The sequence below is a fragment of the Moschus berezovskii genome, chromosome 19 (assembly GCF_049115385.1).
Source record: "Moschus berezovskii isolate FMDL1 chromosome 19, NW_MosBer_1.0, whole genome shotgun sequence".
Classification (NCBI taxonomy): domain Eukaryota; kingdom Metazoa; phylum Chordata; class Mammalia; order Artiodactyla; family Moschidae; genus Moschus; species Moschus berezovskii.
In genome coordinates this window covers 48,280,345-48,305,974 of record NC_142478.1, presented here as the reverse complement: position 1 = coordinate 48,305,974, position 25,630 = coordinate 48,280,345, and the positions used below count along the sequence as shown (strand labels likewise).

Genomic DNA, 25,630 nt, shown 5'->3' with positions numbered 1-25,630 from the left:
CGTACCCATCCTTGAATTGGATGGTTTCTCTATTGTTGGGTGGTAAGGTTTGCATTTTTTAGACTACATATTGTTTCAATAGGTTAAAAATAACTCATTAAGTTACCAAAGAGGCTAACCACAATGTGAGACCAAAGTTCCTGGAAAGGTAGCATTAAGAGGAAGTAGGAAGGTGGGGCTCCAAAAGGCCGGGTCCCAGCAGGGCTGCTCCAGTCTGGCTTCCTGGAGTGCGTGCTCCTTTCTCTGTAGACAGGAAGGGTTGTGCTGGCGGAGACGCATCCCCTTCTGTTCTGTGGGGCTCCCCCGTATGTTAGAAACGCCAAAAGAGGATTAAGACAGCCTTGGCATTTTGTTGTCACGTCAATAGACTTCATTTCTTACAGTTTTAGGTTCACAGAAACGTGCAGGAAGTACAGAGAACTAGCACAGACTACTCCCTCTCCCCCTTCACAACCCCGTTAATAACTTGCATCGGTGGGATTCAGCTGTTACCACTGTTGAACCGACATCAACACATCATCACCCCGAGTCCACGGTTTATGTTGTGATTTGCTCTTGGTGCACATCCTGTGGGTTTGGACACGTGTACGGTGATGCACCATCTCAGTGTCATCTCACTGCCCTGAAAAATCCTCTGCCCTGTGTTCATTCCCCCGACGTCAATGCCTCCCTTTACTGTCTCCATAATTTGGCCTCTTCCAGAATGCTGGAATCGTACAGTGTAGTTTATTCAGAGTGGTATTTTCGTGTCTTTTCATGGCTTGATGGCTCATTTCTTTTCAGGGCTGAATGATACTCCCGTCTGGAGGTACCAAGTTTATTTATCTGTTCACCTACTGAAGAATGCCCTCTGGCTTCTCAGTGTCAGTATTTATGGGTGAAGCTGCTATAAATATCCCTGTGCAGGAGCCTGATGGTAAGGAGGGCCCAGGAGAACTGGCTGGGCCTGGGGGTGCAGCAAGCACACAGGAGGGACTGGCCCTCTGCTTTCTGGAGACCTTGCATTGCACGTTCCTGGCATGCTCACAGGGACCCTCAGCCAGGAGGCCCAACTCAGGGGCCTGTCCCACTTCAAACTGCCCCCTGGGCACCTATCCCAACCTCACAGGCTTCAATGTGCACTCCATAGGTCAGAGATGGCGAGATCAGAGCTGTTGGCATCTGGATGAGAGAGCAGCATGCTTGGCACTGCCACGGCCGGTTTGCAGGAAGCCGCCTCTGTGGCCTTTTCCCTTCATTCTGTCTCACCTGATGCAGGACCTGAGAGTAGGGCCCCAGGCTTCTATGGTCCCCGCCTGTTGACTCAGGCCCCCCGCCCCCAGGCACAACTCGGGGTCCTGGACCTGCCCCTGAGACTGCCCTCACCCCGCCCAGGGGTTCTGTTCCAGCACAGTGGGCTGCTTGGTTCACTCAGGTAGGGAGAGGCTGACTGATCTCCAGGACACGACCCCAAATCCCCATTATTGAGTTTCAACCGCTCTCCTCAGCAGTTCTAGTTCCTCTGCCGTTTCAGCCATCACAGTTGCCCGGGTCATGCGCTCACACGAGCAGCTCAGCCTGGGCCCCCGTGTCCATCTGCAAGTGCCGGAGCGGGACCCATGCCTCCAGAGCTCCAGAGGCTGAGAGCGGGAATGGGTCTCTGTCTATGTTAAGGGGTGAGGGTCGGGGGGGGGGCGGGCTCTGTGTGAAGGTTCCCTGCTGCTTCTCAAGGTCGCTCAGCCACTTGAGTTCCTAAGACCACACGTGACCTTGACCTTTACTCATGCCTGGAACCCTGGTGCCGCTCTTTCTTCCCTTCCCCCAGAAGGATGGGCTGTCCTGGGGCCATTGTGGGGGGGGGGCATTGTTTAACACAGGTCAGCTGCCCCCTCCCATCTGCCTGAGCGCTTGTCCAACCAGGTCTGACTTGTGTGCAGAGGAGGAGGCTGAGTAGAGTTTGATCCACAAAAGAATCCTTGTCAGCAGTCACGGATCTACTTTCTTTGTGGATTTGCTTGTTCTGGACATTTCATATAGAATTGACCCATGAACAACGCAGTGGTTAGGGTCACAGACCCCTCAAGCAGTTTGAAAATCCACATATAACTGGACAGTTGGCTCTCTGTATCCATGGTTACACATCCATGGATTCAACCACTGGCAGACTGAGTCATACTGCAGTTCGGATTTAGTGACACAAACCCCATATAAGTGGAGCTGCATACTCAACCCTGCATTGTTAAAGGATCCACCACATGTGGAGCCACACACGATGTGGCCTTTTGCATGTGGAGGCCCCCATGCCCATGGGGACCAAGCAGGAGCAGGATAAGAAGGCCCGGAGTGGCTTCTCCCACTGAACGTGTTCTCAGGTACCCCCGACTGTAGCACGTGTCAGCACTTCTGAGTCATTTTCCACTCGGCATTTACTACTTGATCACACACTCTCTGACTGTTGGTTTGTTATGACCTGTCCCCCCAGGAATGGAAGCTTCCTGTGGACAGGGGCTCTGCTCCTCATCTATTCCCAGCCTCTGGAGGCACCGGGAACCTAGCAGGTGCTCAGTAAACAGCTGCTGACCAAGTGACCCACTCAGGGAGATCTGAGTCTCATGCCCTCACTTCCTTCCACCTTCTATGGATTCTGTTGCTCATTCCACCCACCCATAGTCTTCCAAACCCCACGCGTGGATGCGTTTCCCAACTGTCTTCCACCAGTTCCCAGGAGGTCATCACTCCCTGGAGCCTCAGCATGACTCACTCTCTCCCTGGCATTTCGGGGCCTCTCAGTGTAAAATGGGGACAAGAAAACCTTCCTCAACGTTTCATGAGGACTGAATAAGCTAACATGCGTTCGAGCCACTAGAACAGCACGTGGCACATGGCAAGTGCTTTCTTAGGACAGGTTTGTGGGAAGGCGCTGGTCTGCACGCTGTTGAAAGACAGGCTGTCATTCCAGATGCCAGGGCTTGCTGCTGTGAAACTTCAAGCGCGAGGCTCAGCCTCTTTGTCCCTCGGGTTGCTCTTCAGTAACGAGGAGATCCTATGGTGCTTGCTCCCTAGGGTGGGCGAAAGGACTGAATGAACTGACACATGTAACACGGAGCAGCGGCTGGGAGCGTTAGCTGCGAGGATGATTCGTTCGCTCTAAAATGGTGCATTCACTGTGCCACAAACCGGCCGGGAGTCGGCGGCCGCGGCGGCGGCCGGGAACCCGGCTCCCGACACCAGTCCCCGCCCCTAAGCCGCGCCCAACACAGCCCAAGTCCCGCCCAGTCCCGCCCCCGACACCAAGGTCCGCCCCAAGCCGCCTTGTCCCGCCTCGCCCAGAAGGACTTTTGTCCACGCCCGGCCGCCGTCCGGCAGTGCTCCCTACTTCCGCCTTCGCCCACGTGGTCAGGTCCGGGCTCAGTCCGCGGCTCCGTGAGTGGGGCCGGGTCAGGGCGCATCCCACTGGTCCCGGCGTGGGTGGCCGGGGTCTTCCCGACTTCCGAGGGAGAGCCGGCTGGGTGGGGCGAGAGAACGAAGAGGGGAGCAGGAGGGACTAGGGAGGTCAGAGGTCAGCCTGGGGGTCAGGGACGTCTGAGGTTATCCGCGGGCGGGGTTGGAGCGGGAGGGGGTCCCAGGAAGGTTAGAGTTCAGAAGGGGCGGGGCTGGAGCGTGGCCGGGGCGGGGCGCGGGAAGTTCGGGAGGGGCGGGCTGGTGTGTAGGGGCCCCGGGGAGGTCAGGGATCTAAAGGGCCTGGGAGGGTGCGTCCCGGGGGAGATCAGGCAGGGGTCGGGCGCGTGCCCCCTCGCCCCCGCCACTGCCGGCACTGCATGGGGCTCCCCGGCCTGCGGGCGGCGGCCTGGGCCCTGAGGAGAGCCTGCGGACCGTGGACCCCGCACCTGGGACCGCGCCTCCTCTGGTAATGACGGTGCACTTGTCTGTGACCCTGGGGTAGCACGCTGACCCCCATTGAGCCCGACTGCATGCCCGGCGAGCGCCAAGCCCTCATCGCGTTAAGTGCTTTCCCAGCTCCGTTTCTCGGACAGTGAAAGGAGGCCAAGTTAGTGGTTGGGAAAGATCTACAGTTAGCGCCCAGCTGGGGTTTGGACGCCGCGGTGGTCAGCCCAGGGTGTTCACCGGCCCATGCTGCCACCGTCACTCCCAATGTGCTTCCTTCTGTGTTGCTCACCGCCCCGCAGCCCACCCCCCACCGTGTCTTTTCAGTTTGCACCCGATGGCTGGGAACGGGGAGGCCTCCATGCCCGTGGTAACCAAACAGGAGCAGGACAAGAAGGCCCGGAGTGGCTGGCAAGGTCCCACCAGGATCTGGGAGGAAACAGAGCAGCAGGCGAAGAAGCTCAAGAGCAGTGAGGATGGGGAGCAGCAGAGGAAGCTGCCCAAGCGGAAGATCGTGCTGCTCATGGCTTATTCTGGGAAGGGCTACCACGGAATGCAGGTGAGGGCACCTGGAGGGGCCTGGACAGCTCTGACCTCTCGAGGCCACCATGTGCTTGGGGGCAGGGACCTCAGAGTGACAGCTGCCCTGTGAGCCATCTCAGCAAATGGCAGAAAGCAAGGTCTCATTCTTCACCTATTCTGTCGGGTGGTTCGCATCAAGTAAGATTCAAATGGAAGCAGCTTTGAGACTTGTGTCATCTATACATTGCTTGGATGCTTGTTGGGGGTGTTCACGAGCCTCCTAAGGTGATTAAGGTCCTAGGCTTGCTGATGACCAAGCATTGTGGCCTCGCGCAAGTGACTGGAGCTCTCCGTGCCTCGCTTCCTCCTCTTTAAGATCACAGTACTGGCATGAAGAGTCATTATTAGGCTGACTGATGCTGCTCGCTAGGATTGGGACAGCGCCAGGGATGCTCAGAAGAGGCTGCTGTTTCTCTTTGTCAGAGTCGTGAAGGTGACAGTTTGCAGGTACATGGGCACATGAGAATTCCCTGCCCAGCCCCACCATGCAATCCTTTCCTGAAAGGCAGAAGGGTCTGGGTGCCCCGACAGATGCACGTGGGTTTTCTTCTTGTTCCTTGTGGTCAGCTCTGTGGCTCTTACACTTTGGTTTCTTGTGCTGTAAACTTCTTTAACCTTGACTCCCAGGGAGTAATTCACTGCTGTGTATAAAGTATCTAACTGAAGCAGAAGTTTAAGAAAACTTAAATGCCCAACCTTACCAAGGACTGTGGTAGCCTTTACTGTGAATAACAGTAGTAATGAGCTACTTCATTTCCTATTTCATTTTTTTCTTTAAAGTATAAGGTTGCACCCATGAACCCAATTTGATGACCCAACCTTACCAAGGACTGTGGTAGCCTTTACTGTGAATAACAGTAGTAATGAGCTACTTCATTTCCTATTTCATTTTTTTCTTTAAAGTATAAGGTTGCACCCATGAACCCAATTTGATGACCACTGGTAGATTGTGACAGTGAATGAAAACAGTGCTTCGGTCCCACTTCGTGGAGCAGGCTAACCACCTCCGCTGCTCTTTGTGGTTATTTAAATGCTTTTTTGAGGGTGACTTTTATCACATGTGTTGTTGCCTTATCGCTGACTTAAGAATTTTGCCCACGTCTCATCATATTCAGTTTGCCTCAGTTTCCTCATTAGGGGAACGAATGCAGGGTGGAGAGTGACGGTAGCTCACGTGGTGACAGGACACATCAGGATGTGTGGAAGCGTTATTATCCCTGTTTCCTAATATCCATGCCAATCGCTGGAGGAGCATTTACAGCTTCTTGCTGAGCGATTGGCTTACGGTGCTGTGGAAACCGTAAGGTGAAGTTTGGGAAGAACCTTCCCGCTGTGATGAGCCTTGGCGAAGTGCTTGTGGGACTGTGTCCCTTCCTTGTCAAAGGTTTTCTTTGAGAATGTCAGGGTGGTGATCTCACCAATGTCATGGGATCCTGCAGGATTGGACAGGGGTTACACCTCATCCCTCACCAACAGCACATTCCCATCCGCACCCACTAGATGCTGGTAGTACCCTGGGGTGGCTTCCTTCTTTAGCAGGGGGGCCTGCCTCCCTGTAGTGATGCAGGAGGGCATGCTCAGGACCTAAGGGGAGAGGGGACCCTGGGGTGCTGGGGGAGGGGATTCCCTAGGATGATGAGGGAGAGGAGTCCCTCTTTGGCCACGTGCTGCAGACAGATGGGTCTTCAGCAGGAGGGTGCTGCTCTCGTATCTGACTTGTTATTCAGTTGTGTCTGTCTCTTTGTGACCCCTTGGACTGCAGCATGCCAGGCTCCCCTGTCCTTCACTATCTCCTGGAGTTTGCTCATGTCCACTGAGTCGGGGATGCCATCCAACCATCTCTTCCTCTGTCACTCCCTTCTCCTCCTGCCCTCAGTCTTTCCCAGCATCAGGGTCTTTTCCAGTTAGCCGGCTCTTCACATCAGGTGGCCAAAGTGTTGGAGCTTCAGTTTTCAAAGAATATATTCAGGACTTTTAGGTTGACTGGTTTGATCTTCTTGCTGTCCAAGGGATTCTCGAGTCTTCTCCACCCAGCCCTGGTGGGGTTGCCCCCTCCATACCACAGCAGTGTTGCACATGCCCTGGACCCACAAGCCCAGCGGGTGTGTGGAGTGCAGACTGGGGTCTCCTGGGGTCCTACCACTTGCCACGCACCCCCTGCCCCCCGCCCGCTCACCTCCAGAAGGGAGAGCTGCGGCTGGTGAGGAGCTGGGGCCCCAGCCACTGACCCATGCAACCTGAGGACTTCTGGCGACAGTAGCAGCTGCAGGGGTGGTGTCTGAGCCAGCACACGAATGCCATCAACTGCGCACTGGCCTGGTGGTGTCGTTGACACGCTCATGACGTTACAGAGAAACTGTGTTAGAGTTGACTTTGCCTTGATAATTCCTGTGAACACTTTGTTCCTTTTTTCTTCTTTTTTATTCACAAACTAAACCCATCAGGTGGAGAAGGCAATGGCAAGCCACTCCAGTACTATTGCCTAGAAAATCCCATGGATGGAGGAGCCTGGTAGGCTGCAGTCCGTGGGGTCGCTAAGGGTCGGACACGACTGAGCGACTTCACTTTCACTTTTCACGTTCCACTTTCACACATTGGAGAAGGAAATGGCAACCCACTCCAGTGTTCTTGCCTGGAGAATCCCAGGGACGGGGGAGCCTGGTGGGCTTCCGTCTATGGGGTCACACAGAGTCGGACACGACTGAAGTGACTTAGCAGCAGCAGTAGCAAACCCATCAGGAAATTATAAAGTTAAAAAAAAAGTCTTCTCCAGCATCACAGTTCGAAAGCATCAGTTCTTTGGAGCTTAGCCTTCTTTATGGTCCAACTCTCATATCCATATATGACTATTTGAAAAGCCATAGCTTTGACTAGATGGACCTTTGTTGGCAAAGAGATACCTCTGCTTTTTAATACACTGTCTAGGTTTATCATAGCTTTTCTTCCAAGGAGCAAGAAGAGTCTTTTAATATCTGACTGCTGCTGCTGCTGCTAAGTCACTCAGTCGTGTCCGACTCTTTGTGACCCCATAGATGGCAGCCCACCAGGCTCCCCCGTCCCTGGGATTCTCCAGGCAAGAACACTGGAGTGGGTTGCCATTTCCTTCTCCAGTGTGTGAAAGTGAAAAGTGAAAGTGAAGTCGCTCAGTCGTGTCCGACCCTTAGTGATCCCATGGACTGCAGCCTACCAGGCTCCTCCATCCATGGGATTTTCTAGGCAAGAGTACTGGAGTGGCTTGCCATTGCCTTCTCCGTTAATATCTGACTAGGTAGGGGAAAATGTTGTCTCAGGTGAGGCCAATGTTGGCTTCCTAGGGTTGGAAATTTCTAGGACTGTGGGGACCCACAGGTGGCTTTCCTGCTTCTCATAGGTTGGGGGACGAGCTGCAGGGTCTCTCCATGCCCACAGGTGTGGTCCCCACTTGCCAGGTGCGGGCACACCACGCATGTCCCTCCCTGGACCAACCCCGGCCCAGGGCTCCTTACTGTGGGCCGTGACTGAGTGTAAAACAATTTTTCTTCTCTTTTCCTCAGAGGAATGTTGGGTCCTCGAAATTCAAGACCATCGAAGATGACCTGGTGTCGGCCCTGGTCCGCTCGGGCTGTATTCCTGAGAATCACGGGGAAGACATGCGGAAGATGTCTTTCCAGCGCTGCGCCCGGACGGACAAGGTAGGTGCTGTCCCCACGTCCCCGGCAGGTGCGAGCAGCACCGAAGCCGCCTGTCTGTGGTTTGTGTTTGTGTTTGTCCCACTTTCCCTCTTAGTGTCTCTATCTCTCAAGATTCTCTTGGTCACAAATGACAGATGCACAGATCAAGCTAGTTTAAGTGGAAAGAAATTTGTTGCCTCGTGCGACCTAGAAGCCGGGGCATTTCTGGCCCAGGTGTGGCTGGACCTAGGTGCTTGGGGCCACAGGGCCTGATGTCCTCTCTGCCTGTGCTTTCTCTTTGGCTGCTCCTGCGGGTGGCGCAGTGACAACATCTGCCTTAGATCCAGCCATCTCAGGCTCATGATATAAGCAGGACAGTGTGGCCGCAGAGGTGTAATATACAAATGTTACTGCATTCATCCTGAGCACAGAACTCGATCAGTTATGTAACCAGCGCCCCATCCCCGAAGGATTATTGCTGTTGCAACTCAGATAGTGACCTCTTCCTTGCTCTGACCTGGAGTTCTGTCATCTAACTTGCATTTTCTCTTTTTCCTAAGTCCTGGAGAGTCACATCCAAGGTGGGACTTTATCTCCTATCTGCAGGATATCATAGATTTTCCCCTAGCTTTATGTTTTGTTGAGCTTCGAAGTTCACTTGTCATGTTTTATGAGTGGCACAGCATTCACTCCTTTGGTATACAGAGCACTGTTCTCGTCTCTGATTATTCCCTTCAGATGCATTTCTAGAAGCAGAATTCCTCCGTGGAAAGACGCAGCGTGTGCGTGGTCCTTCTGCTGAAGAGACCAGCGTGCCGAGCGTCGTGCTCCAAGTGCAAGGCCCAGCTGGCCCTCCCACGTCTGCTTCCTTTGCAGGGCGTGTCCGCGGCCGGCCAGGTCGTGTCCCTGAAGGTGTGGCTGATTGATGACATTTTAGAAAAGATCAACAGCCACCTTCCGTCTCACATTCGGATTCTGGGTAAGCCATGTGTCACCGGGGCTGCGCACCAGGTGGTGGTCGGTCCCAACAGGGACATGCAGTTCCTTCTCTCGCTGAGTTTCTCTATTGTGGAGATAAGACAACAGAGCAGATCCTTAGCAGTTGGTTGCAGTGGCTGTACGTCAGTTATAGAAAAGGATTCAGGACTCGTGTCTCCTTCAGGAAGGGACACAGCCAGACAGACAGACTCAGGCCATCGGTGCAGCAGTTTGGCACTACATGTGCCTTGTTTTAACCAAATGCTTGGGTATGAAAATCTGGATTTGATCAAATTAAAACAGGGGCAATTATTCCCTTTTGTAATAGGCCTGATAATGGGATTTCTAGGTCCTTTTCTTTTCTTTAATCCATTCTGACTCTGCCTTTTAGTTGGCGTGTTAATGATTATTACAATGTGTGCTGGGATGTCTGGGCAAAGATCTTCTTGCCTCCTATTTCTCTCTGTCCCATCTGTTACTTTGTTCCCCTCCTCTGTTTCTCCCTCCTTTTGGATTAATTGATGTTTCTTATAATTGCTTTTAATTATCACTTTGGGCTTCCCTGGTGGCTCAGCTGGTAAAGAATCTGCCTGCAACGTGGGAGACCTGACTTTGATACCTGGACTGGGAATATCCCCTGGAGAAAGGAGCGGTTTGGTTAGTTAACGCTATGACTCACTATAGTTTTTTTATTTTTAAAGTGATTGCTTTGGGGTTTAAATTTAAAGCAAGAGTTGGCAAACTTTTTCTGCAGAGGGCCAGAGGGCCACAAAAGTCGTGTCTTGACTCTTGCAACCACATGGACTATAGCCCGCTAGGCTCATCTGTCGATGGTATTTCCTAGGTAAGAATACTAGAGTGGGTTACCATTTCCTTCTCCAGGGGATCTTCCTGATCCAGGGATCAAACCTGCGTCTCCTGCATTGGCAGGTGGGTTCTTTACCGTTGAGTCTCCAGTTCAGTTCAGTCGCTCAGTCGAGTCTCCAGGGAAACCTGAATTTACTTTTAGTATAATATAGTTTTGTTTTTATTACACTGTGGTCTTTCTCTCCCTGGTAGGGTAATCCCTCTTGAAAATCTCCTCCTAGAGCCAGTCCTCTTAAAGTCCCGTTTGATGCTTCTTAACAGTCATTTCCCCAGGGAATATTCTAATGTTCGCCATGGGTTATTCCCCAGTTTTGCTAAAACAACACCAAACCCTATGCCCAATCGCAGCTGTTTACACTGCTTCTACAACATGACACAACACGACCATTAACAACCCAGCTGTACCGTTGACTGCCAGCCTCCCCCAGCCTTTTGGAGATTATGTTCCATACAATGGAAATTACGTGCTAAAGCATATTTATGATGCTCAGTGTCGACCAAGATGAATTCTTAAAGCAAGACAAGAAACAGAAATAAGATTACCCCAAATCAAACATAACAGCAGAAACAGATGGTGGAGAGCACAGGGAAGGTGCAGCCTTGAACTGACAGTGGTGGGTGGAAGGGCAGGGGCAGCCTGGAGGCACTGGCTGCTGTGGAGGGCTGTCGCGGGGGTGGGGGGGTGCATCAAATCACCCCTTAAAGTATGAAGCCAAAGTTAGCCTTTAAGTCAGGCTCCTTGTGAGGCTGACTCCTTGCAACTTGGTTGTGCCTTCAGCGTGAGGACAGCCATGCAGCAGGGAGCATCCAGGCCACGGGGGACTTCCTGGTCCCCAGCTCCCAAAAACCATCCCACCAATAGTTCTCGGCATCCTTGTAGAAATTTTCTGTACAAATATAGACATAATCTCTATGTACGTATTCCTATCACAAAAAGAATTCCCCTTCCTGTAGTTCTCCATTTTGCTTTTTTTTTTTGTTTATAATTTCTTTTGTTGTTGTCGTTGCCCTGGGTCTTCATTGCTGCGAGGGCTTTCTCTAGCTGTGGCAAGTGGGCACTATACTCTTAATTGCAGCGCACAAGCTTCTCATTGCGGTGGATTCTTTCATTGAGAGCACAGGCTCTAGGTGCGCAGACTCGGTCGGTGTGGTGCATGAGCTTAATTGTCTCAAAACATGTGGGATCTTTCCAGACTAGGGATCGAACCCATGTCCCCTGCATTGGCAGATGGATTTTTATCCACTGTACCACCAGGGAAGCCCCATTTTGATTTTTTTTTTCCACTTAACAGTTAAAATTTTTGGAGCTCCTGCCAGTACAGCGAGCCCTCAGCCATGAGGCCCCTGGTCCGGGTGATGTGCCACCTGCTCTGTGGGCCTGCCTCTCATTTCATCCTGCAGATGTCCAGGAGCCACTGATGGCTTTCCTATTGCTGGGCTTTTTAAGCTTCTTTTGCTGTTGATCACACTGCTGCCCCTGGCCTCACCTGCAGGATGGCTTATGACCCACAGGTTCTGAGTCAGGGTCATCAACTGGTGCTTTGGTCTCCATGGCAACTGTGCCGGGTCCCCCTGAGATCCCAGAGGCGAGAGCAGGATGTCTTGGCTGACCCTGGGTTCTGACAGATGCCTAAGAGATGGCTGTACTGGTTGGTTTGGTTCTGAGACAGAGTGTCTGGTGGACCGAGGGTTCAGCACATGGAGCCGGATGCCCCTTGGGCTCATCTGGGTTCGGGAGGTGAGGTGCCAGCGCTCAGAGCTGGTCATGGTGTCATGAGTCTGTCCTTGTTGCTTCCTCTACCCCCAGGACTGAAGAGAGTCACAGGCGGCTTCAACTCCAAGAACAAGTGCGACGCCAGGACCTACTTCTACATGCTGCCCACGTTTGCCTTCGCCCACAAGGACCACGATGCGCAGGATGAGACGTACCGACTGAGCGCGGAGACGCTGGGGCGTGTGAACCGGCTCTTGGCCTGCTACAAAGGCACCCACAACTTCCACAACTTTACCTCCCAGAAGGGGCCCCACGAGCCCAGCGCTCGGCGCTACATCCTCGACATGTTCTGTGAGGAGCCCTTTGTGCGTGAGGGCATGGAGTTCGCTGTGATCAAGGTCAAGGGTCAGAGCTTCATGACGCACCAGATCAGGAAGATGGTGGGGCTGGTGGTGGCCATCGTCAAGGGCTACGCGCCTGAGAGTGTGCTGGAGCGCTGCTGGGGGGAGGCAAAGGTGGATGTGCCCAAGGCGCCGGGGCTGGGCCTGGTCTTGGAGCAGGTGCACTTCGAGAAGTACAACCAGCGCTTCGGCCACGATGGGCTGCACGAGCCGCTGGACTGGGCACGGGAGGAGGCAGAGGTCACAGCCTTCAAGGAGCAGCACATCTACCCCACGATCATTAGCACCGAGCGCCAGGAGAGGTCCATGGCCCAGTGGCTGAGCACCCTGCCTATGCACGACTTCAGCGCCACTGCCCACGCTGCCGCTGGCCTAGGCACCAAGGTGGGGCTGGGGACTGGGGACCACGGGGGCTGGTGCTGGCCTTCCCAGGAGCTCAGCCAGGCGCTGGTCCACACCTGTCATTGATTGCACCCATTCTATAGATGAGCAAGCATAGGTGCCAAGAGCTGCATCGCTCCTCTAGGGTCACAGCAGCAGCAGGAGCAAAGGCCAGGGCAGAGGTTCTGGTGGCTAGCTCACCTGCTCTGCGCTTGGTGACCCTGGATGCGGGGCACACTCAGTGGCCCGTCTTCCCAAGTGTGAGATGGAGGTGACACTAGGGCCCTAGGACGTCCTTCTCTGGCTCATGTGCTTGGTCAGTATGCACGTGTCTGACTCCAGAACGTGGGATCGCTTGGGCCCAAGACACTGAGCAGCCCGGCAACGTTCTCCTCGCCCGGGGCGGTGTTCCTGTCCAGGCCCACGGTGCTGCCCTCCATCTGCAGGGGAATGCAGGCTGATGCAGACCCTGCATTTCGGCCCAGCTCCCAATCAGGCCGCTCTGCTCAGCCAGCAAGGGAGCCAGGTTTGCTGTCAGTACCTCCCAGGGCCGTGGCTCCAAGTGTGACTCATCCGTTATGTAACTATCAGCCTTATGTTAGAAAGAGAACATCCATGATTCGAGGTGCTGGAGCTAAAAGTTAACATTTGAACTTTAGTTCTCAATTCTTTACCCTGCAGTGAGGGAGGTCCCCAAAGCCCATGTTCTCTTGTGGTGGCCCAGCAGGCTGTCAGAGGGTGAGATTCCCACCTGGAGCTCTGGGAGATTTCTTCCCACGTTCTAGATATCCAGAAAGACACTGTCCTTCCTCCACAGCTGGGCTTGTAAACTCAGGTGCATCCAGGGAAGGGAAGTAAGCAAGGTGGGCCAGGTGTAAAGAAAGCAGGCGTGCAGGTCGGATGGTAAGTAGCATGCAGTGTCAGGAGGCAATAGGGCTTGGTGGAGACTGTGGCCAACAGGAGAGCTCTTGCTCCACCTGAAGGGGCAGGTGTGGTCAGTTCAGCCAGTGGAGGTGGGCCCAAGTGTTGTCAGAGCTTACGTTTTTTTTTCCAGAGAAACGCATTCCGGGATTTTATGTGAAATATTCTACCCTTTATTTATGTACTTTGGGTTGCGCTTCTACCCTTTGATGGTTATCAGTTTTTCCAAGCACCATGAGGCCAAGTCAAGCACATGTACAGATATGACCTGGGGCCAGGCTTGCCCTCTGCTTGATTCTGTGAATAGAGGCCTCTGGCCATTTGCCAAATGTACATACTGCTGAGGGGCTTGTACTTGTCCAGCTTTGTACTGGCCCAGTTTTGTGTTCCCAGGGTTCTGCAGTGGTAGCCTCTGGGCATTTGAAGGAGCCTAGTGAAGACCTCCCTTCTTGTTCCCAGCCCCTGGCTTTCCCAGTCTTAAGACAGGTTCTTGAACCAGTTAAGAGAGACACGGAGTCAGGGTGAGCCCTGCCTCAGGCGGGTCAGGGCAGCCCGACCTCCGCCCTGGGAGGAAGTGCCTGCCCCTGAACAGCATGGTTCTTCACGGCTGTCTCCTGTGTGCTGTTCCTTGCAGGCCCCCAGCTCCCTGGAAGGCAGCGACGGGGTTGGGGACAGTGACTGAGGCCCCGGGAGCGTCTTGGAAGTGGCCCGCGACAAATGCCAGGACCTGCCAGCCTGCTGTTGGTTGCGTGCCTTCGCCAGACAGGAGAGCCCCCGCATGCCCTCTTCACCTCAGGGTCTTGAGACCTGCGTCATTTGGAGTTTTCCTCACAGGGAGAACCTGCTGCAGATCTATTTTCAGCTCAACACGTTACTACACATACCTGAGCATGTAAAGACTTATTTTTTTAAAGAAGCGATTTTCTTATTAAATAGATACAAACTTGGCTTAGTCACTTCTGTTCATTTTTGAGCCGTGGCGCTGGGCATGTGGGATTCTTAGTTCCCCACCAAGGGATTGGATCCGGGCTCCCTGCAGAGGCCTAAGCACCGAACACCAGGGAATTCCCACTTAAGATACTTCTTTGACTTTTTTTCTCAGTCTTTTCTGTGGGTCTTTCGTGGAGAGAGACGGTATGCGCTGTGTTAGCAACAGGCCTGGCTCTGCCTCCAGCCGGAGCTGTGAGAAGCGTGGGTTGGTCAGTGCGCATGCGTGGGCCAGCCAGCGGGTGGAGGCTGGAGTGGGTGGGACGCTCTTGGCAGGATGGGGCTTGGTGGCCAGGAGAGCCGCACAGACAAAAAGAAGAACAGAGTGACTGTTGGGCCATGCAGAGCAGTCCCCAGTGCCAGAGAACATGGGTTCCTTCTGTGTGTCCACCTGGCCCCATGCAGCACATAGCTTTCACCTGGATCCATCCATCCCTGGCATGTTCCACACTCAGGGAAGGAGCATGAGACCCAGGTGGGAAGACCGAGGGCAGAAGGGGCACATTGTTGAACCTTTCCCTTAGCGAGCTCTCCTGCCAGCAACTTCATCCCCTTATTGGCTAGAAGTGTGTCATGTGGTCTTCTGTAGCTTCAAGGGAGGCAGGGAATGCTTTTTAAGTGGTGCCCTGCAGAAGAACAGTGATGTACTGTCAGCAAGGAAGAGGTGGTCAGGAGGTGGCAGTCGCTGAGTAGCAGCAGAAGTTCATTTCAGTTCAGTCGCTCAGTTGTGTGACTCTTTGTGATCCCATGGACTGCAGCACGCCAGGCTTCCCTGCCCATCACCAACTCCCGGAGCTTATGCAGACTCATGTCCATTGAGTTGGTGATGCCATCCAACCATCTCATCCTCTGTCCCCTTCTCCTGCCTCAGTCTTTCCCAGAATTAAGGTCTTTTCCAATGAGTCAGTTCTTCACATCAGGTGGCCAGAGTATTGGAGTTACAGCTTCAGCATCAGTCCTTCCAATGAATATTCAGGACTGATTTCCTTTAGGATGGACTGGTTGGATCTCCTTGCAGTACAAGGGACTCTCAAGAGTCTTCTCCAACACCACAATTAAAAAGCATCAATTCTTTGGTGCTCAGCTTTCTTTATAGTCCAACTCTCACATCTATACATGACTACTGGAAAAACCACAGCTTTGACTAGATGGACATTTGTTGGCAAAGCAATGTCTCTTTTAACATGCTAACTAGGTTGGTCATAACTTTTCTACCAAGAAGCAAGCGTCTTTTAATTTCATGGCTGTAGTCACCGTCTGCAGTGATTTGAGAGCCTCCAAAAATAAAGTCTGTTACTGTTTCCATTGTTTCCCTATTTGCCATGAAATGATGGGACTAGATGCCATGATCTTAGTTTTCTGAATGTTGAGTTTTAAGTCAACTTTTTCACTCTTCTCTTGCACTTACATCAAGAGGCTCTTTAGTTCTTTGTTTTCTGCCATAAGGTGGGTGTCATCTGCATATCTGAGGTTATTGATATTTCTCCCAGCAATCTTGATTCCAGCTTGTGCTTCATCCACGCCGGCATTTCTCATGACGTACTCTGCAGATAAGTTAAATAAGCAGGGTGACAATATACAGCCTTCACGTACCCTTTTTCCTATTTAGAACCAGTCTGTTGTTCCATGTCCAATTCTAACTGCTGCTTCTTGACCTGCATACAGATTTCTCAGGAGGCAGGTCAGGTGATCTGGTATTCCCCTCTCTTTAAGAATTTTCCACAGTTTGTTGTGATCCACACAGCCAAAGGCTTTGGCATAGTCAATAAAGCAGACATAGATGTTTTTCCGGAACTCTCTTGCTTTTTCGATGATCCAACAGCCATTTGATCTCTGGTTCCTCTGCCTTTTCTAAATCCATCTTGAACATCTGGAAGTTCATGGTTCACATACTGTTGTAGCTGGCTTGGAGAATTTCGAGAATTTCTTTGCCAGCGGAGACCCAGGAGCTTCTAAGTGGAGAAGTGGTATGTGTGTGTGTTGGGCCTGCGTGGGTACATGTGTCACCTGGGATGCAAACATTCATGGGCTGTGTGGTATGTGTTTACCCATGTGTATGCACGTGTGGTGTGCAAGTGGTCTATGTCATATGTAAGTGTAGGTGATGTGTGTACACGGATACCTGGGTGTGCATGTGATACACGTGTGTGTGGCATACCCATGTGCACTATGGGGTGGATCTCTTTCAGGGGCCATTCCATTTGGGAGAACAGATGGAGTCAGGCAGTAGAATCAGGAAGACTGGCAGTGACGTGGGGAAGGCACTGTGGTTGGGGAGAGGCTGAGTGAGGTGTGCCTTTGGGTCACTGTAGGTGGTCCCCGGACTGACAGGAGGGAGGGTTTAATGCTGACTTGGGCTTTGGGTTTGATGAATTGATGAGCTGGGCCATTAACAGGTGGGGTGATCAAGAACAGGATGGGCTTGAAGGAGAAATATTGGGGTTTGTCTTTAAGCATGTTAATTTTACCTGTGATAGGGCTTTGTAAGTCACTTTTTAAGTCACCAGGGCAGAAAGAAACCTAAAAACTGCTGAGATCTTGGGGTTCTCCCCATGAAAAGTTACATGGTGTTGGTTTCAGGGTCAAATTGTAGACAATTCCCAAGTGTGACTCCAGGCAATTAGTGGGTAATCATTGCAGTCATCTTGGAGGATCCATAGGTATGTGATATTTTAAAATAATCTGTGTTTGGAGGGACTTCCCTGGCATTCCAGGGACTAGGACTCTGCTTCCACTGCAGGAGGCATAAATTTGATCATTCCTAAGTCCCTAACTATCCCTTCCCCTGCAGGTAAGTCTTTAGTCTCTAGGTTGGCCATTTCTGCCTGTTTTCCCTTTGCTCCCCTTTTCCCATTTGTTTGCACCAATGGCCCCATGATTGGAGATGTGTGATCCCTGGCCCAGAGCTGAGTCCAGGGCCGGGGGTTCAGGTCAAGAAGTCACTCACAACTGGACCTCCCTTATAGGAGAGACTCAGATTTGTCGACTGCAGCAAGTGCAGCCAGGAGCAGCAAGGAAGCCACCTCCTGGTACCTCCACTCCTACAGAGATGCAGCCAGTGGGAGGGACTGGGACTCTGACCTCCAAGGAGTCTGAGGGGTGTAGTTTTTTTAACTTTCCAAATTCACTAAGTGGGAGGTGGATTGAAGATTGAAAGGGCCTCCCTATCAGTGCTCAGAAACACAAAATTGAACTTTCCTAGTGGTTCAGTAGTAAGAATCCGCCTGCCAATTCAGGGGACACAGGTTCGATCCCTGTGCCTGGGAGTCTTCCTGGTCTGGAAAGATCCCGCATGCCGAGGGGCAACTAAGCTGAGCAGTGCAACTATAGAAGCCTGCAGCTCGTGCTCTGCAGCAGCAAGAGATCAGCGGCTGACCCCCTCCATCTCCACAATTACAGAGAATTTCACACTACTTGTGGCTCAGTTGGTAAAGAACCTGCCTGCAATGCGGGAGACCTGGGTTCCATCCCTGGGTGAAGATCCCCTGGAGACGGGAAAGGCTACCCACTCCAGTATTCTGGCCTGGAGAATTCCATGGACTGTATAGTCCACGGGGTCGCAAAGAGTCGGACACGACTGAGTGACTGAACTGAACTGAACTGAACTGAGCGACTTTCACTTTTAAAGCCCGAGTGCACAGCAATGAAGACCCAGCACAGCCAAAAATAAAATAACAAACATGTTTTAAAAAGTAAAAGAAAGATGCAATCACCCCGCTCTGCTCTTTTATCCAACTAATTATCCCCTTTTATGCTCCTTTATGGTCTCCCTTTTATAGTCGTTTGTTCTTTTTCTGTGTGTTTAATATCAGAGGTGGTATTTGCATCTGCATTTTGCTGAGGAGTTGGATCACTTTAGCCTGTATCTTTTTAAAAATGGATTTGTAATTGAGGTATAATTCATGCACCACAAAGCTCATCCTTTCAAAGTGCACAATTCAGTGGTGTTTAGTAGATACACAAAGTGGTGCAATTGTCAGCACTACCTAAATTCATATATATATATATATACATTAACATTGGCTGTGCTGGATCTTTGCTGGGGCGCACGGGCTTTCTCTAGTTGTGGTGAGTGGGCTTCTCTTGCTGCAGAACATGGGCTCCAGAGTATGTGGGTTCACTGATTTCCAAACACACGCTCTTTAGTCGTGTTGCACAGGCTTAGTTGCGCTGTGGTATGCCCTGCGGTATGTTCACGGACCAGGGATCGAACCTGCGTCCCCTGCACTGGAAGGCAGATTCTCAACCACTGGACCACCAGGGAAGTCCCTGTACATTTGACATAAATGGAATCATGATACGTGGCCTTTTGTGTCTGACTTCCTTAACTTACTATAGTATTTTCAAGGTTCATCTATGTTGTAGCTTGTGTCAAATTCCATCTTTTTTTTTTTGCTGAATAATACTCTGTTATATATACTTAATGTAATTTTATATAATATATAATATTCCATTATATACATATATTCCCAAGTTAAACAGATTTATTAGTTCCAGTGGCCACAGCAGCCAGCTCTTGGCAGATGGAGGCTTTGGGACCAGTGAGGTGCATGAATGGTATAAACTACAGTACTAAATCAGGCCTAAAAGAGTGCCCAGGTTCCCTTCCTCCCGCCCAGCTGGTGGGAGGCAGGAGTGTGGGCTCTGTTCCTGGCTGACCGGCTCCAGCCTGGAGGCTTCCTGGTCTCAGCTGCCCTTGGCAAAAGGGCGTTCAAGTGCCCGCACCCAGTGTGACATAGTTTGTTTATTCATCAGTTGATGGATATTTTGGTTGTTTCCATTTCTTGGGGGATTATGAGTAATGCTGCTAAGAATATTTTCATATGCACTTTCATGTGGATGTGTTTTTAATTCTCTTGGATATATACTTAGTAGTGGTATTTCTGGGTCATATGTTAAGTCCTAACAACTCTTTTGTGGAACTGCCACACCATTTTTTTCAAGTGGCCTAATCATTTATTTTTTATTCAAAAAATATTTATTTAGGCCGTGTCAGTTCTCAGTTGTGGCAAGAGGGATTTTTGTTGTGGCATGCAAACTTTTAGTTGTGGCATGTGGGGTCTAGTTCCCTGACCAGGGATTGAACCCAAGCCCCCTGCATTCAGACTGTGGCTTAGTCACTGGACCACTGGGGAAGTCCCTGACTGCATCATTTTAAATTCTGACTAGCAGCAGATGCGGAGAAGGCAATGGCAAGCCACTCCAGTACTCTTGCCTGGAAAATCCCATGGACGGAGGAGCCTGGTAGGCTGCAGTCCATGGGGTCGCTACAAGTCAGACATGACTAAGTGACTTCACTTTCACTTTTCACTTTCACACAGTGGAGAAGGAAATGGCAACTCACTCCAGTGTTCTTGCCTGGAGAATCCCAGGGACGGGGGAGCCTGGTGGGCTGCCGTCTATGGGGTCACACAGTCGGACACGACTGAAGTGACTTAGCAGCAGCAGCAGCAGCAGATGAGGTTTCTGATTTTTCCAATGGGCTTGTAAACACTTGTTACCTGACTCTTTGGTTTAAGCCATCCTAATGGTTTTGGTTTATATTTCCCTGATCCCTAATGTTGCTGAACATCTTTTCATGTGCTTATTTGTACATCTTCTTTTGAGGCATGTATTCAAGTCCTTTGCCCATTAAAAATGTTTTTTAATTGAAGTGGAGTTGATTTACAATGTTGTGTTAATTTCTTTTGTACAGCGAAGTGACTCAGCTTTATATAGATAGGTAAGGAGGAGGATTATTTTTTTTTAATTTGAAACATCACAAAAGCAGTCTGGATTTCCAACATGGTAGTAATATAGATTTTAAGCAACATCCAGTTTATACAGGTTCTGGATTAATATTTTAATGTTTTATGCCCAGTTCAATAAAGTAGAATTAGGAATAAAGCAGTAAATATTATAAAATGCATTTTGTACATTTTGGAAATGTACACTTTGGAAAGGAGAAGGCAATGGCAAGCCACTCCAGTACTATTGCCTAGAAAATCCCATGGATGGAGGAGCCTGGTAGGCTGCAGTCCGTGGGGTCGCTAAGGGTCGGACACGACTGAGCGACTTCACTTTCACTTTTCACTTTCCACTTTCACACATTGGAGAAGGAAATGGCAACCCACTCCAGTGTTCTTGCCTGGAGAATCCCAGGGACGGGGGAGCCTGGTGGGCTTCCGTCTATGGGGTCACACAGAGTCGGACACGACTGAACTGACTTAGCAGCAGCAGCAGCAGCAGCACACTTTGGAAAAAACAAATTCCTTCATTACAGCAAATGTTTTTGTAAAAGAGTAAAACAGCAAATAGATTAACTTTTCTAAGGTAACAAGCACTTTTTATAATGTAATAGAAAAAAGTTGGTCAAGTAAGTGTACAAGATCTATACTGTTTCATGTCATCTGCTCAAATTAAGTATTAGTGAAATTATACCGTTTCAAGTTATTTCAAGTACGGGCTTCCCAGGTGGCACAGTGGTAAAGAGTCTGCCTGTCACCAATGCAAGAGATGCAGGAGAACCGGGCATGAATCCTGGGTCGGGAAGATACCCTGGAATAGAAAATGGCAACCCACTGCAGTATTCTTGCCTGGAAAATTCTTTTGGACAGAGGAGCTGGCAGGCTATAGTCCATGGGGTCCCAAAGAGTTGGACATGACCAAGCATATATATATATATATATATATATAATCTTTTTCATATTCTTTTCCATGATGGTTTGTCACAGGATATTGAACATAATTCCCTGTGGTATATATACAGCAGGATCTTGTTATCCATTCCTTTCCCCGCTTTAGAATTAATTGTCTTTTAATTATTTAGTTGCAAGTTCTGTATTCTGGATACAAGTCCCTTATTTGGTATATGATTGCAAATATTTTCTCTCATTCTGTGGGTTGTCTTTTCTTAATGGTGTCATTTGAAGCACAAGTTTTATTTTGATGATGTCCAACCTATTTTTTTCTTTTTTTGGTTACTTCTGTTTTTGGTGTCATAAAAAAACCACTGCCTGACCTATGATAGGAAGATTTGTATCTATGTTACTGAGAGTTTTGTAATTTTAGCACTTACATTTAGGTCTTTGATACATTTTGATTTCAGTTTTGCATATAGCATGAGGTTGGGATCCAACTCCATTCTTTACGAAAGCAGCTCTTCTGTCCCTTTCTGTTGTCCCATTTCTGTCTCCCTCTGACCTTAAAAGAACCTAATAACAGGAATGAAATCACTGGGTAATTTAACCGAACTCCTGACTTGTGCTCTTCTTATCGCCCACTATGCCTGCGCCTAACGTGTTGATTCTTTTCCTACGTTGAAAGAAGTCAGAATGAAGACTGAAGTAGTTAAAGAATGACTAGCTCTCTCCCCACAGCGGCTCCCTCAGCAATCCAGAGGACAGATCTGAAGAGTCAGCCAGTCTGCACACGGAGGAAAAGGATGCAGAACTCACCCACGATTCCCTGAGGTTCTCTACGCTTTTTCCCTTTAAAAACTGTCAAGGCTGAGCAGAATCTTCAGAGTTGGCCTCAGGACATAAGAATACCTCCTGCCTAGAACACCAGATTTCTTTTCAAACATTAATTAACTAATTAATTATTTTGGTTGCGTCAGGTCTTAGTTATAGAACACCGGATCTCTGTCCGCTCTTGTTGCCCTGGTACACGGACTTAGTTGCCTGAGGAGGAATCAAACCTGTGTCCTATGCACTGCAAGGTGGATTCTTAGCACCTTCCCTTTCTCTTGACTCTTGCCTCTCTTTATTGGCTTTGAGCAACCAATAAGCTGAGTTGAGTAACACTTACAGGTGAACACCGGGTCTCCCCGTGTCCTTTTGCTTGCTTCTGAGGCACGACTTCCTCTGCTCCCGCCCCGTTTCTGCACCTCCTCCTCACTCAGCCCTGGACTGGCCTTTTCACCTGCTTGGTCCGCCCAGCTGTCAGCCCCTCGCCCCACCCGCGGCAGCCCCAGCCAACCCCACTTCTCGGAGAGGCGGCTCCACAGGCTTTCGAGGTCTCCTCCCCAAGCCTGGAGTAGGCGCTTAACGGGCGATCCGGCCGGCGGGAGTGAACGCATGTCCGCACCGTCGTCTACGCAGCGCCCTCATGGCAACCTCCCCTCTCCACAAACCCGGGACCGCTCCGCCGCCAGCCCAGAGGCCCTTGCCCTCGCCTTGCAGGTCTAGCTCGCCCAGCCGTGTCGGCGCCTGCAGCTCCGCCGACGTCACGCCAACGCGCAGCTGCGAGCGTGCGGCGCGCGTCCCTTCCGGCTCGCCGTAGCAGCCGCGCCGCCGCTTCTTCCGGCCGGGCCCCGGATGTGTCGAGCGGAACGGCGCTGTCTGGGCCCGGACCCCAGACGCAGCCCCGGAGCTGAGGAACGCGGCCCGTACCCGGGGTAGGTGTGGGCGTGGCGCGGACGACAGACTTGCGGGTTAGATGGCCCGCGCCCCGGCCTCGGTTCGCCCTGGAGCCCCCGGGCGGAGGCCCGGGTTGCGGAGGAGGGAGGCCCGGAGTGGCGCTGGCTGTGGTACAGCACTGAATCTGTGCGGGGACCGCGGGTCGTGACGGGGGCCGCCGGCGGCCGGGGGCGCTGCGGGTTCGCTGTCTGCCGGCTCGTTCCTCCCTGTGAGCGGGGCGTCTCGCGTTGTTTTTTCTGCGCTGGGTTAGAGTTAGGTCCGGTGCTTTCTTTTCACCTGGTTTTCCGGGTTCGATGCTCGACTCCTTCCTTCCACAGGATGGGAATCGCACCACTTTGCTTCTTCGCGCGAGGTGCTCCGCGCAGGGGTAAGCAAAGATGCAGAGGGAAAGTGACTTGTCAGACCCGTTGTCCAGGAACCCCTGCGCCGCTGCCTCCAGCTCCTCGCCGCTTCCCACTAGCATCCCTTAAGTGGCGAAGCCTTTTTGCCCCCGGGCCTTTGCGCTGCGCGCCGGTCCTGCCCTGAACTCACCTTCCCGCAGAGATCTGCAACCCGCGTCTCTGCTCAGACGTCAGCTTATCAGTTAGAGAAAAATAACAGAGCGGGATGCTAGTAGTATTTAACCGGGGCGTTATAGATACGTTTTTTTCCTCTTCGTTTATTTGTGTTTTCTGATGGATTGGATTTTTTTTTTTTTTACGTGATATGTACCATGAAATAGTTTCTGTGACTTTTTAGTGGAACCAATGCATAGAAATATGCTTTCTGAATTACTGGGAAAAAAGTAAAAATACATCTTGAAACTAAATCATTTAACCACCCAAAGATAAGCATAAGTAACAGTGTCTTAGTGATCTCTTGTCCTTTTCATTTAATTTTTTTTATAATTGGTATTGTACATTGTAATTTTATGTGCTTTTAAAAACATGTAGTTAGCATGATCTAGTACTGTTGCCTAGAAAATCCCATGGATGGAGGAGCCTGGTAGGCTGCAGTCCGTTGGGTCGCTAAGGGTCGGACACGACTGAGTGATTTCACTTTCACTTTTCACTTTCACACATTGGAGAAGGAAATGGCAACCCACTCCAGTGTTCTTGCTTGGAGAATCCCAGGGACGGGGGAGCCTGGTGGGCTGCCGTCTATGGGGTCACACAGAGTCGGACACGACTGAAGTGACTTAGCAGCAGCAGCAGCAGCAGTTAGCATGATCAGGTGCCATTAAATCTTCTACAACAGTTGCTGTTAGTAGGGCAATATCTGTAAGCCATTGGCTATTTAATCTCTTGTATTGGATCCACCCTTTCTTGCCTTTTCCAGCCTGTGGCTCTAATATTCTTGTTTTGCCTTCAGTTTATCTTCTCTCCAGAGTATCTCTATCAATATGCAAAACTTCCAGCTACGTTTAACCTTTCTAGATCTTCAGATCTTCTTGTTTAGTTGCTAAGTCTTGTCTGACTCTTTTGCAATCCCCTGGACTGTAGCCCACCAGGCTCCTCTGTGGGATTTCCCAGGCAAGAATACTGGAGTGGGTTGTCATTTCCTTCCCCAGGGGATCTTCTCAACACAGGAATTGAACCCTCATCTCTTGTATTGGCAGGCACATTCTTTACCACTGAGCTACCAGGGAAAACCTTTCTTGGGCTTCGCTTCCTTTTATACCAGAATTAGGAAGAATCGTGAACTCCTATTTCCTCTTCTCTCATTTCTCTTGAACGTGGTTCAGGCTAAGCTTTTGGTCCCACCTCTTCTCTGAAAGAGTTCCTCTTGGGGTTAGGGACCACTATATTGCCAAGTCTCCCTGTTTGGTAGCCTTTAGTTAGACCTCCCATGGCTTTCTTGAATCACTCTCCCCTGGTGGCTGCTTGCTGCTGCTGCTGCTAAGTCACTTCAGTCGTGTCCGACTCTGTGTGACCCCATAGACAGAAGCCCACCAGGTTCCCCTGTCCCTGGGATTCTCCAGGCAAGAACACTGGAGTGGGTCGCCATTTCCTTCTCCAATGTGTGAAAGTGGAAAGTGAAAAGTGAAAGTGAAGTCGCTCAGTCGTGTCCGACCCTTAGCGACCCCATGGACTGCAGCCTACCAGGTTCCTCCATCCATGGGATTTTCTAGGCAAGAGGCCCCTGGTGGCACTGGGACACAATTCAGTTGGTTGTCCTTTTATCTTGAAGGCTGCTGTCCCTAGCCTCCTTGCTGTTTCCTTCTCATCTCCCTAACTGCTACAAATTGCACTGCCTCAGAGTGGTCCTCCCACCTCCTCTCTGGCCTGTACCCTGGGGTGATCTCATCCCGGGTCATGGCTGGGCCACTTGTCAGTACTCCCAGAATGTGTAGCTCTTAGCTGGATCTTCCCGTTCCAAACAGCCACTTTTACTTGTGTGTAATCTACTGATACCCTGTTGCATCTCAGAGGTAGCTCCCTTCTTCCTATTGCTCAGGACAGAGCTCCTTGTGTAGTCTCGGCATTTCTTCCAGGTACCAAATTTGATTGGTTGGCACTCAAACCTAACACTTCTCACTGCCTTCTTGGGTGCAGCTGTCATTTAAGCCCCCTACATCATCTTGCTTGGGTTATTTCAGTGACCTCCCTACTCTCTACTCACCTGAGCTGAGCTGCTCTGCAGTTGACTCTTAATACAGATCTGGGTGATGCACCGCTTAGCTCAGAGCCCTCCATGGTTTCTCATCTCCCTCAGAAAAAAAAGCCAGAGTCCTTAAGGCAGTTTATGAAGCCCCTTGTGGCTAGGTTCCTGCTGCCCCTGTGACTTCATGTCCTGACACGCCACTGGTTGTCATCTGGCTCCAGCCACACCCAGCTCTGTGCCTGGGCCCGCATCGGCTCTGCCTGAAACATCAGGTCCCTGCGTGCCACAGGTCTGCTTTTTATT

At 51.0% G+C, this 25,630-nt stretch overlaps 2 protein-coding genes and 1 long non-coding RNA gene across 17 annotated transcripts in view; 2 read left to right on the top strand and 1 right to left on the bottom strand.

Moving 5' to 3' along the window:
* The first annotated feature begins 3,302 nt into the window (after nt 1–3,302).
* PUS1 (pseudouridine synthase 1) lies at nt 3,303–14,306 on the top strand. 3 transcript variants are annotated; one of them, XM_055405344.2, is made up of 6 exons: nt 3,303–3,402; nt 4,192–4,423; nt 7,980–8,117; nt 8,973–9,075; nt 11,749–12,440; nt 13,993–14,306. In XM_055405344.2, the coding sequence occupies exons 2-6, from the start codon at nt 4,202–4,204 to the stop codon at nt 14,038–14,040; spliced, it is 1,203 nt and encodes a 400-aa protein (XP_055261319.2). In that variant the 5' UTR covers nt 3,303–3,402; nt 4,192–4,201; the 3' UTR covers nt 14,041–14,306. The 3 variants fall into 3 exon arrangements, with proteins under 3 accessions (XP_055261319.2, XP_055261320.2, XP_055261317.2); XM_055405345.2 differs by having other exon boundaries at nt 3,401–3,538; XM_055405342.2 differs by lacking the exon at nt 3,303–3,402 and adding an exon at nt 3,661–3,886.
* A 5,871-nt stretch (nt 14,307–20,177) lies between these two features.
* On the bottom strand, nt 20,178–22,478 carry LOC148774864 (uncharacterized). Of its 2 annotated transcripts, none has more exons than XR_016035327.1 (3): nt 21,403–22,259; nt 20,766–20,882; nt 20,178–20,577 (listed from the first exon to the last, which is right to left on the bottom strand). It is a non-coding gene; the product is annotated as an uncharacterized LOC148774864 (long non-coding RNA). The 2 variants fall into 2 exon arrangements; XR_016035328.1 differs by lacking the exon at nt 20,178–20,577 and adding an exon at nt 22,310–22,478 and having other exon boundaries at nt 20,581–20,882; nt 21,403–21,538.
* The window catches only part of EP400 (E1A binding protein p400), a 108,759-nt gene continuing 105,455 nt past the window's right edge, over nt 22,327–25,630 (top strand). For all 12 annotated transcript variants that reach the window (XM_055404257.2, XM_055404255.2, XM_055404254.2 and 9 more), the window contains exon 1: nt 22,327–22,722. The gene's annotated coding sequence lies outside the window, so the exon portion shown is untranslated. The remainder of the gene's footprint in view (nt 22,723–25,630) is intronic.